This window comes from Nerophis lumbriciformis, linkage group LG37 (assembly GCF_033978685.3).
Source record: "Nerophis lumbriciformis linkage group LG37, RoL_Nlum_v2.1, whole genome shotgun sequence".
NCBI lineage: Eukaryota > Metazoa > Chordata > Actinopteri > Syngnathiformes > Syngnathidae > Nerophis > Nerophis lumbriciformis.
This window is the reverse complement of record NC_084584.2, coordinates 15,338,039-15,350,000: the sequence shown is the minus strand read 5'-3', so window position 1 is coordinate 15,350,000 and position 11,962 is coordinate 15,338,039. Positions and strand designations below refer to the sequence as shown.

At 40.8% G+C, this 11,962-nt stretch overlaps 1 protein-coding gene across 4 annotated transcripts in view; it reads right to left on the bottom strand.

Moving 5' to 3' along the window:
- The window catches only part of macf1a (microtubule actin crosslinking factor 1a), a 438,368-nt gene that overhangs the window by 22,555 nt on the left and 403,851 nt on the right, over window positions 1-11,962 (bottom strand). For 3 of the 4 annotated variants that reach the window (XM_061930784.1, XM_061930787.1, XM_061930785.1), the window contains 7 exons: window positions 11,753-11,941; window positions 11,568-11,679; window positions 8,172-8,323; window positions 7,939-8,101; window positions 7,711-7,865; window positions 6,841-6,915; window positions 4,997-5,014 (listed from right to left, as the gene is read on the bottom strand). In XM_061930784.1, coding sequence (XP_061786768.1) covers window positions 4,997-5,014; window positions 6,841-6,915; window positions 7,711-7,865; window positions 7,939-8,101; window positions 8,172-8,323; window positions 11,568-11,679; window positions 11,753-11,941 — 864 coding nt within the window. The remainder of the gene's footprint in view (window positions 1-4,996; window positions 5,015-6,840; window positions 6,916-7,710; window positions 7,866-7,938; window positions 8,102-8,171; window positions 8,324-11,567; window positions 11,680-11,752; window positions 11,942-11,962) is intronic. The other variant, XM_061930786.1, reaches the window with a different exon arrangement.

The window sequence follows — 11,962 nt, the reverse complement described above, 5'->3', positions numbered from 1 at the left end:
TTTGTTACTTAGAATATGTTCCCCTAGTGTCCAAATAACTCTAAATTAAGTGTTTGTTACTTAGAATATGTTCCCCTAGTGTCCAAAAAACTCTAAATTAAGTCTTTGTTACTTAGAATATGTTCCCCTAGTGTCCAAAAAACTCTAAATTAAGTCTTTGTTACTTAGAATATGTTCCCCTAGTGTCCAAATAACTTTAAATTAAGTCTGTGTTACTTAGAATATGTTCCCCTAGTGTCCAAAAAACTCTAAATTAAGTCTTTGTTACTTAGAATATGTTCCCCTAGTGTCCAAAAAACTCTAAATTAAGTCTTTGTTACTTAGAATATGTTCCCCTAGTGTCCAAATAACTCTAAATTAAGTCTTGTTACTTAGAATATGTTCCCCATACTAAAGTGTTACCAAAAACATATAACTTCATCTTGAATTTGAAAAAAAAAAAAACATGTTATTTTTCACTAAAGAAGGGTTCGGTGAATGTGCATATGAAACTGGTGGGGTTCGGTACCTCCAACAAGGTTAAGAACCACTGCTATAGGTATTCATGAGATAGAAATGACATTCATTTGACGTTTTCTTCTATAAATGTTAAATCTACACAATGTTGGTGAATTGTGTTGCCAAACGGGAAACGAAAAATGCTCGTACCAAAAGCTTAAGATGATCGTACTTTAAGGAAAACGATCACACACGACTACTTTGACATTGTGTAGCTGTGCATAGCACAGTTATCAAACTCGAAGCCCGGGGGCCAGATCTGGCCCGCCATATTATTTTATGTGGCCCACAAATAATATGCGTGAATAAAGTACCGTAAATTCCGGACTATCAGCTGCTACTTTTTTCCTAGATTTTGAACCACACAGCTTATAAAACAGAGCGGCTAATTTATGGATTTTTTTTTCCATAAATGTGTGTGTGTGTGTATATATATATATATATATATATATATATATATATATATATATATATATACACACACAGTCGTGGTCAAAAGTTTACATACACTTGTAAATAACATGGCTGTCTTGAGTTTCCAATCATTTCTAAAACTCTTATTTTTTTGTGATAGAGTGATTGGAGCACATACTTGTTGGTCACAAAACACATTCATGAAGTTTGGTTCTTTTATGAATTTATTATGGGTCTACTGAAAATGTGAGCAAATCTGCTGGGTCAAAAGTATACCGTATTTTTCGGACTATAAGTCGCAGTTTTTTTTCATAGTTTGGCCGGGGGTGCGACGTATACTCAGGAGCGACTTATGTGTGAAATTATTAAGACATTACCGTAAAATATTAGAGATGTCCGATAATATCTGCCTGCCGATATTATCAGCCGATAAATGCTTTAAAATGTAATATTGGAAATTATCGGTATCGTTTTTTTAATTATCAGTATCGTTTTTTTTTATTTTTTATTTTTTTAATTAAATCAACATAAAAAACAGAAGATACACTTACAATTAGTGCACCAACACAAAAAACCTTCCTCCCCATTTACACTCATTCACACAAAAGGGTTGTTTCTTTCTGTTATTAATATTGTGGTTCCTACATTATATATCAATATATATCAATACAGTCTGCAGGGATACAGTCTGTAAGCACACATGATTGTGCGTGCTGCTGGTCCACTAATAGTACTAACCTTTAACAGTTAATTTTACTCATTTTCATTAATTACTAGTTTCTAAGTAACTGTTTTTATATTGTTTTACTTTATTTTTTATTCAAGAAAATGTTTTTAATTTATTTATTTTATTCATATTTAAAAAAAGGACCTTATCTTCACCATACCTGGTTGTCCAAATTAGGCATAATAATGTGTTAATTCCACAACTTTATATATCCGTATCGGTTGATATCAGTATCGGTAATTAAAGAGTTGGACAATATCGGAATATCGGATATCGGCAAAAAGCCATTATCGGACATCCCTATAAAATATCAAATATTATTTATCTCATTCACGTAAGAGACTAGACGTATAAGATTTCATGGGATTTAGCGATTAGGAGTGACAGATTGTTTGGTAAACGTATAGCATGTTCTATATGTTATAGTTATTTGAATGACTCTTACCATAATATGTTACGTTAACATACCAGGCACGTTCTCAGTTGCTTATTTATGCCTCATATAACGTACACTTATTCAGCCTGTTGTTCACTATTCTTTATTTATTTTAAATTGCCTTTCAAATGTCTATTCTTGGTGTTGCCTTTTATCAAATACATTTCCCCCAAAAATGCGACTTATTCTCCAGTGCGACTTAGATATGTTTTTTTCCTTCTTTATTATGCATTTTCGGCCGGTGCGACTTATACTCCGGAACGACTTATACACCGAAAAATACGGTACATACAGCAATGTTAATATTTGCTTACATGTCCCTTGGCAAGTTTCACTGCAATAAGGCGCTTTTGGTAGCCATCCACAAGCTTCTGCTTGAATTTTTGACCACTCCTCTTGACAAAATTGGTGCAGTTCAGCTAAATTTGTTGGTTTTCTGACATGGACTTGTTTCTTCAGCATTGTCCACACGTTGTTTCACCGAAGAAACAAGTCCATGTCAGAAAACCAACAAATTTAGCTGAACTGCACCAGTTTTGTCAAGAGGAGTGGTCCAAAAAACCAGAAGCTTGCCAGAAGCTTGTGGATGGCTACCAAAAGCGCCTTATTGCAGTGAAACTTGCCAAGGGACATGTAAGCAAATATTAACATTGCTGTATGTATACTTTTGACCCATTTGCTCACATTTTCAGTAGACCCATAATAAATTCATAGAAGAACCAAACTTCATGAATGTTTTATGTGACCAACAAGTATGTGCTCCAATCACTCTATCACAAAAAAATAAGAGTTGTAGAAATGATTGGAAACCCAAGACAGCCATGACATTATGTTCTTTACAAATGTATGTAAACTTTTGACCACGACTGTATATGTATACATATATTTTTTGTAAATACAATTGAACTCTTTTAAAAATAGATTTTTAGGCCAATAATGTGTGTATTTAAACTTGACAAACAAGTCAATGGCGTTTTAAAATCGTGTTTTTATCATCTTCGTCTTTTAGCAAAGGTAAAACCGTTTTTTATCTTTTAACCTTTTTGAACAAGTCGTGCATGCTTTTATTTCAAGTGGCCTGGACTACTGCAATGCACTTTATGCTGGCATTAGCCAAAAAGCTCTCTCCCGGTTGCAGTTAGTCCAGAACGCGGCAGCACGACTTTAAACTCAGTGGCCTAGTGGTTAGAGTGTCCGCCCTGAGATCGGTAGGTTGTGAGTTCAAACCCCGGCCGAGTCATACCAAAGACTATAAAAATGGGACCCATTACCTCCCTGCTTGGCACTCAGCATCAAGGGTTGGAATTGGGGGTTAAATCACCAAAAATGATTCCCGGGCGCGGCCACCGCTGCTGCCCACTGCTCCCCTCACCTCCCAGGGGGTGATCAAGGGTGATGGGTCAAATGCAGAGAATAATTTCGCCACACCTAGTGTGTGTGTGACAATCATTGGTACTTTAACTTTAACTTTAAACAGGGGCCAGGAGACGCCAGCATATAACCCCAATTCACTGGCTCCCTGTTCATCTTAGAATTGATTTTAAAACCTTGCTGTTAGTTTTTAAAGCTTTACATGGACTGGCACCTCAATATATCTCGGACTTCATCCAAATTTACAATCCTGCGCGCGCTCTGAGGTCCGAGAGCCAGCTCCAGCTCGTGGTGCCCAAGACCAGACTTAAAACTTCTCTGTGGTCGGCCCTAAGCTCTGAAACACTCTGCCCCTCCATGTTCAAACTGCTCCCACAGTGGAGTGTTTTAAGTCTCGTCTTAAGACCCGCTTTTATTCTTTGGCTTTTAACACTACGTGAGTTGTGTGGTCTTCTGTTGTCCTCTGTGTTTTTATGAATTTTGATGACTATTTACCGTATTTTTCGGAGTATAAGGCGCACCGGAGTATAAGGCGCACCTGCCGAAAACGCATAATAAAAAAGGAAAAAAACATATATAAGTCGAACTATGAAAAAAACTGCGACTTATAGTCCGAAACATATGGTACTGTTTTAATTGGTTTTACCCTTTAAAATCGTTTTTAATCATATTTATTTTTATATTGGTTTTATATGTATTTATTTTTTGTTTTTATTCAGTCATTGGTGGAGCATAATATTGTTTTTAATATTGTTTTTAACATGGCTGTGCAGCACTTTGGAAATATTCTTGTTGTTTAAATGTGCTATATAAATAAAGTGGATTGGTTTGGATTGTGCATGTCTTTGGAGGTGGGAGGAAGCCGGAGTACCCGGAGGGAACCCACGCAGTCACGGGGAGGACATGCAAACTCCACACAGAAAGATCCCGAGGCCGGGATTAAACTCACGACTACTCAGGACCTTCGTATTGCGAGGCAGACGCACTAACCCCTCTACCACCGTGCTGCCCCGGCATCCTCCCACCTCCAAAGACATGCACCTGGGGATAGGTTGATTGGCAACACTAAATGGGCCCTAGTGTGTGAATGTTGTCTGTCTATCTGTGTTGGCCCTGCGATGAGGTGGCGACTTGTCCAGGGTGTACCCTGCCTTCCGCCCGATTGTAGCTGAGATAGGCTCCAGCGCCCCCCGCAACCCCGAAGGGAATAAGCGGTATAGAAAATGGATGGATGGATTGGATTGTATATGTCATACGTCAGCAGCCAAAAAGGAGATTTTATGACTGGTTTTAAAAAGGCATTATGATTTAAAGTATATACCAAATAATATATTAAGAGAATCGTGTTAAATCAAGAATTGAGTCCAAATCCAAACGTCACCTCAAAAAATGGTAATCAAATTGAATGGCGAGGTGGCCAAAGATCCACCTCTACTATTTATTGTATGTCTGGCAACGCTGGCTTGTCCGCGGAATGACAGACAGCCCTGCATGGAGCAGTAAGCAGGTTTCACTCGTCCCATCACAGCAGCAGCACAAAGTCACTTTACCTGGTTTCCGAGGAAGAACTAGAATAAATCCAGCGGACGCCGGTGCAGACAAAGACGAGGAGAAAAAGAAAGAAAGAAAGAAAAAGAGCACGAGTGAAACAACAACAACAACAGAGGACGTTTCATTTGTGCGCAGGATCCTCACTAAACTATTTGGTCTTACTGGAACTGCTCGTTAGTTGGTAGTGAAAGTAGACACCAAATATCACAAACAAAGACAGCATGCAGTGTGTTCATTAATTCACTTGCAGTGACGCCATTTTGGTAGCATGGAGCGGCTACCAGATGCTACATGCTAAGTGGCTAACGTAGCGACAAATGACCTTTCATCTGTTGAGTAAGTGAATGTGCTGCAGTAGGTCAGTCACTGCGAGAACAAGCTCATTTTAGTATCATGAGACCATGAGGTGATGTCATGAGGTAAACAACAGCATGGGAGCATGAGGTAAAAGTCCGGTGCCATGAGGTAGGAAATATGGGGTGTACATTCAATTTTCATCTGACAGGAGATGAGACCATTAGATGAAGCATGACACATAAGTATGAGGTAAAGAACGATATCAGACAGTGACATGAAAGCATGCGATGAGAACAGGAGGTAAATAATGATGTATGAGATAATGACATGAAAGCATGAGATGAGACAGGGAGGTAAAGAATCATGTATGAGATAATGACATGAAAGCATGAGATGAGACCAGGAGGTAAATAATGATGTATGAGACAGTGACATGAAAGCATGAGATGCGAACAGGAGGTAAATAATGATGTATGAGATAATGACAAGAAAGCATGAGATGAGACAGGGAGGTAAAGAATCATGTATGAGATAATGACATGAAAGCATGAGATGAGACCAGGAGGTAAATAATGATGTATGAGACAGTGACATGAAAGCATGAGATGAGACCAGAAGGTAAATAATCATGTATGAGACAGTGACATGAAAGCATGAGATGCGAACAGGAGGTAAATAATGATGTATGAGATAATGACATGAAAGCATGAGATGAGACCAGGAGGTAAATAATGATGCAAGAGATAGTGACATGAAAGCATGAGATGAGACCAGGAGGTAAAAAATGATATCAGACAGTGACATGAAAGCATGAGATGAGAACATGAGGTAAATAATGATGTATGAGATAATGACATGAAAGCATGAGATGAGACAGGGAGGTAAATAATCATGTATGAGATAATGACATGAAAGCATGAGATGAGACCAGGAGGTAAAGAATGATGTATGAGATAATGACATGAAAGCATGAGATGAGACCAGGAGGTAAAGAATGATATCAGACAGTGACATGAAAGCATGAGATGAGACCAGGAGGTAAATAATGATGTATGAGACTTGGACATGAACGCATGAGATGAGATCAGGAGGTAAATAATGAATGAGACAGTGACATGAAAGCATGAGGGAAGACCATGAGATGAAAGCATGAGGGAAGACCATGAGATGAAAGCATGAGGGAAGACCATGAGATGAAAGCATGAGGGAAGACCATGAGAGAAGACCATGAGGGAAGACCATGAGAGAAGACCATGAGGGAAGACCATGAGAGAAGACCATGAGGGAAGACCATGAGATGAGTGCTTTTTTCTCATCTGATACCACGAGTTGAGACTTCATGGAGGAGGTATGAAGACCACGTGGCGGGAAGTGGACATGAGAAATGGTTGTGAAGTTAGCGTGTTAGAAATACACTTACTAATATAAAATCTATAAACATTTATTTCCTATTTCCGTCCTTTCTATTACAGGCATTAGCTGCAGACGACAAACCTTTGTTGTATGCATAAAAATAACTGTTAAATCCTGAGTGGGCGGAGCTTACCCGGTATTTGTTTTCCCCTATTTGCTCCACCTGGAACCTCTTGGCGCATTTACACTGCGCCACCTGCCGAGTCACCTGGGGGGGTCACACACAAGAAGACACGTCATTAAACATGGCATAGCATAGCACAGGGGTCGGCAACCCACAGCTCCTTTAGCGCTGCCCTAGTGGCTCTCTGGAGCTTTTTCAAAAATGTATGAAAAATGGAAAAAGATGAGGGGAAAAAATATATTTTTTGTTTTAATATGGTTTCTGTAGGAGGACAAACATGACACAAACCTCCCTAATTGTTATAAAGCACACTGTTTATATTAAACATGCGTCACTGATTTCGAGTATTTGGCGAGCGCCGTTTTGTCCTACTAATTATGGCGGTCCTTGAACTCACCGTAGTTTGTTTACATGTATAACTTTCTCCGACTTTCTAGGACGTGTTTTATGCCACTTCTTTTTCTGTCTCATTTTGTCCACCAAACTTTTAATGTTGTGCGTGAATGCACAAAGGTGAGTTTTGTTGATGTTATTGACTTGTGTGGCGTGCTAATCAGACATATTTGGTCACTGCATGACTGCAAGCTAATCGATGCTAACATGCTATTTAGGCTAGCTATATGTACATACATTATGCCTCGTTTGTAGCTATATTTGAGGTCATTTAGTTTCTTTTAAGTCCTTAATTCAATTTATATCTCATGACACACTATCTGTATGTAATATGGCTTTTAATTTTTTGCGGCTCCAGACAGATTTGTTTTTGTATTTTTGGTCCAATATGGCTCTTTCAACATTTTGGGTTGCCGACCCCTGGCATAGCATGACATAGCGCCCCCTGCTGGACTGTATGTGTGTGGCGGTCCATCTTTGACTCACTTCATCCTCTATCTTGTCTGCGTCCGTGGTGGGTCTGTAGGCGTCTTTGTTTGGGTGCAGGGCGGCGACAAACTCGTAATAGTCGATGTAACCGTCGCCATCTCGGTCAAAGATGTCTGCCACCGCCGTCATCTCCAATCTGCTGGTGGGGAACTCTGCAGAGGCAAAACCACGACACTTGAACACGGACTACGCAGCACGGTACGGTAAAGGTGTGTGAGTACGCACTCGACGCCAGAATGCCGTCGATGAACTCCTGGCGCGTGATCTTGCCGTCTTGGTCCTTGTCGATGCGCCTGAAGAAGTCCATGACGCGAGACTTCTTGTGGTTCATCCAGCGCATGTACTTCTTCCTCCACACGTCAAAGTCGAAGTTGGCGAACTCTTTGAGCTGCGGTCAAACGTAACGCGTGAGGAAGAGGACTTGCAACGAAGTGGAAGCCCACGCAGCCAAGGGGTACCTCCTCCAGCCGGTCCAGGGCATCGTTGAGTTTGCGCTGGCGGTCGAGCGCCAGCAGCCACACTTGCTGCCACCTGGCACACAGCTGGTTGAGTCGCGGGTTTGCTCCGGAAAGCTGCACGGCCGCCTGTTGCTGCTGCTGCTGCTGCTTGCCTAGAAGGACAACCCGGGTCAGAACAAATATCTACAGTGCACTGGATCCTCCATTTATCAACTTCATTGGTTCTTCAACCAAAAAGTTTGTCGAGTAACAAATTTCTCCATAAGAAACAATGTAAATATGAATAACTTGTTCCAGCCTTGACAAAAGTCTATATTTTAGTGTAGGTTCGTACACTTTGAACTAGAGATGTCCGATAATGGCTTTTTTGCCGATATCCCGATATTGTCCAAAACTTAATTACCAATCCCGATATCAACCGATACCGATATATACAGTCGTGGAATTAACACATTATTATGCCTAATTTTGTTGTGATGCCCCGCTGGATGCATTAAAGCAGGGGTGTCAAACTCAAATAGAGAGTGGGACAAAATTTAAAACTGAACAAAGCCGCGGGTTAATTGAACAAATTAACCTTTTAACTTTATAGTGACAAGCAAAATCGAGTTTCAAATAATAATACTAATAATAAAAAAATATCAATGGCATATCAAATACAATTTAAATAAAAATTGAATGCCTCTTTTCTATTTGCAGCCTTCTGAGGTAAATATCAACATTAACTTTTTCCACAGGCTAATACATTTGAAAATAAAATAACAATGAATAAACCAACCATTCAGGACTTTAAACTGCTCAGTTTGCAACACACTGATCTAATCTGATGTGCCCAAGCCAGATACCTGCCATCTTTTCTTGGATGCTAGTTCATTAATGTCGGGGCTCAGGCTTTGAGCTGAGGCAACCTTCATTATCGAATGAAGGTGTTCATCAATCATTAAATCTCGTCCACCCGGACCACAGTCTTGGGGGCGTGCCTTAAATGCACTGCCTATAATAATACTAATAATAAAAAAATATAAATGGCATATCAAATACAATTTAAATACAAATTGAATGCCTCTTTTCTATTTGCAGCCTTCTGAGGTAAATATCAACATTAACTTTTTCCACAGGCTAATACATTTTTAAATAAAATAACAATGAATAAAACAACCATTCAGGACTTTAAACTGCTCAGTTTGCAACACACTGATCTAATCTGATGTGCCCAAGCCAGATACCTGCCATCTTTTCTTGGATGCTAGTTCATTAATGTCGGGGCTCAGACTTTGAGCTGAGGCAACCTTCATTATCGAATGAAGGTGTTCATCAATCATTAAATCTCGTCCACCCGGACCACAGTCTTGGGGGCGTGCCTTAAATGCACTGCCTTTAACGTACTCTACGAGCTATCGTCACGTCCGCTTTTCATCCATTCTAACATCGTTCAGACCCAGTCACAAGATATGTGCGGCTTCTGTACGCACACACGAGTGAATGCAACGCATACTTCATCAACAGCGATACAGGTTACACTGAGGGTGCCAGTAACCTGTATCACTGTTGATGAATTATGCGTTGCATTCAATTGTGTGTGCGTGCAGAAGCCGCACATGTTATGTGACCGGGCCAGTACTCGTTGGACTGGCTGAAAAGCAGACGTGACGATTTTCGGGAGGGGCACTGAAGTTTGGAAGACTCCCGGGAGGGTTGGCAAGTATTAGAATTAGCGGTGAATGCGGTGTTACCGCGGCACCGCCGCAATATATAATAGGCGGGCCAGCTTTGGTGTTAATTTGATATCGCCTCAAGGGCCAAATTTGGCCCGCGGGCCAGAGTTTGACACAAATGCATTAAACAATGTAACAAGGTTTTCCAAAATAAATCAACTCAAGTTATGGAAAAAAAATGCCAACATGGCACTGCCATATTTATTATTGAAGTCACAAAGTGCATTATTTTTTCTAACATGCCTCAAAACAGCAGCTTGGAATTTGGGACATGCTCGAGGAGGTTGAGGTGGGCGGGGTTGGGGGGGGGGTTAGCGGGGGGTGTATATTGTAGCGTCCCGGAAGAGTTAGTGCTGCAAGGGGTTCTGGGTATTTGTTCTGTTGTGTTACGGTGCGGATGTTCTCCCGAAATGTGTTTGTCATTCTTGTTTGGTGTGGGTGCACAGTGTGGCGCATATATGTAACAGTGTTAAAGTTGTTTATACGGCCACACTCAGTGTGACCTGTATGGCTGTTGACCAAGTATGCATGCATTCACTTGTGTGTGTGAAAAGCCGTAGATATTATGTGATTGGGCCGGCACGCAAAGGCAGTGCCTTCAAGGTTTATTGGCGCTCTGTACTTCTCCCTACGTCCGTGTACACAGCGGCGTTTTAAAAAGTCATACATTTTACTTTTTGAAACCGATACCGATAATTTCCGATATTACATTTTAAAGCATTTATCGGTCGATAATATCGGCAGTCCGATATTATCGGACATCTCTACTTTGAACGCAATATAAAACTACATATCAAACTAACATAACAAGGGGGTTATGGACCAACTTTCTCTTTAATAACAAGCTAAAACAACAACAAGCTCAACTGTCCTGTATGCACTGGTGCCTTCACAAACAATCAGAAATCACAAAGATCTGTTCACTTTTGGTTCATTTTGTCAAAAACTTTGTTTCACTTCCAATAATGTGGATGTCGCTTCAGTCGCTATTGTTTAAAACGACTACATACAAGAAGCTAATAGCTAGTCAACAAGCGTTGTGGTTGCTCACTCAGGAAAACACTGCCCTCTAGTGTTTTGGAAGAGAACTGCAAGCCACGCTGAGGAGCCATAAACGAATGAGAGCTTCGTGAGGTTGTTAGGGGAGTATTTTCCCACCTTTGAACAAAATTAAAGCTACTAGTTTTGGCCTTGGTTTTGCTCAAAGAAAAGAAAAACTGATCTCACCATGTTTCTTATCCATAAGCACACATACACATTATTCCCTCTAGTTTTATTGGTGTTATGATGTAACAGGTGGGGAGAGTTGAACTGGAAAAGAATGAGTGTGCCCAACACATACGCCATGTTAACTTTCAGTTTGAATCTCCACAATGGCGAGGCAACAAGATGAACAAAAGCATACGTGGAGAGCGACCATTTTGTTTAGAGAATGCTTCGGACTTCAGACGGTTCAGTCCTCTCCTAGCGCTGGTGTTGCTATTGTTTGTGCTTTGTATAGAATAAGTTGGTAATCTTCAATTCCAGTCACCTTTTATGTAGAATAAAATAACCTGGGAGGACTGTTTCCTGACTAAGAAATGACCCCAATAATGCAAGAACATATTTCAGCATTAAATGTGAAAGCAATGACTAGTTTGGGTTATGTCAACAATAGCAAAAAAGCAACAGTTTTACTTACGTCCTCCTCTCCTCTCAGCCAGGCTGCTTGGCGCATCAGCGGGTTTCCTTTTGTAACTTTTGGTGACTTTGTCAACATCTGGCTGCTTCCTGGTCATCTCCTCCATGAACATCTGACACGAGAGGGAAAGAGACTTGTAAGGGCTGGCGTGCTTCTGATGCGATGACATTTCAATGAGCGCTGACCTGATGCTCTGTGATGAGGTTTTTAAGCTGGGGGATGTCCTGAGGGAGCGCCTCCGTGTCTCTCTGGACCAGTGTGGTCTCGGCCCACTGGAGCCATGACAACAGCTCCTCCAGCAAGTTGGCGTTGTTGAGCACCTCGGTCAGCGCCGCCTCCAGACGCTGCTCGTGCTGCTTGGCCCAGGTCAGCACCTGCGGAGCGGAGCGCGACCT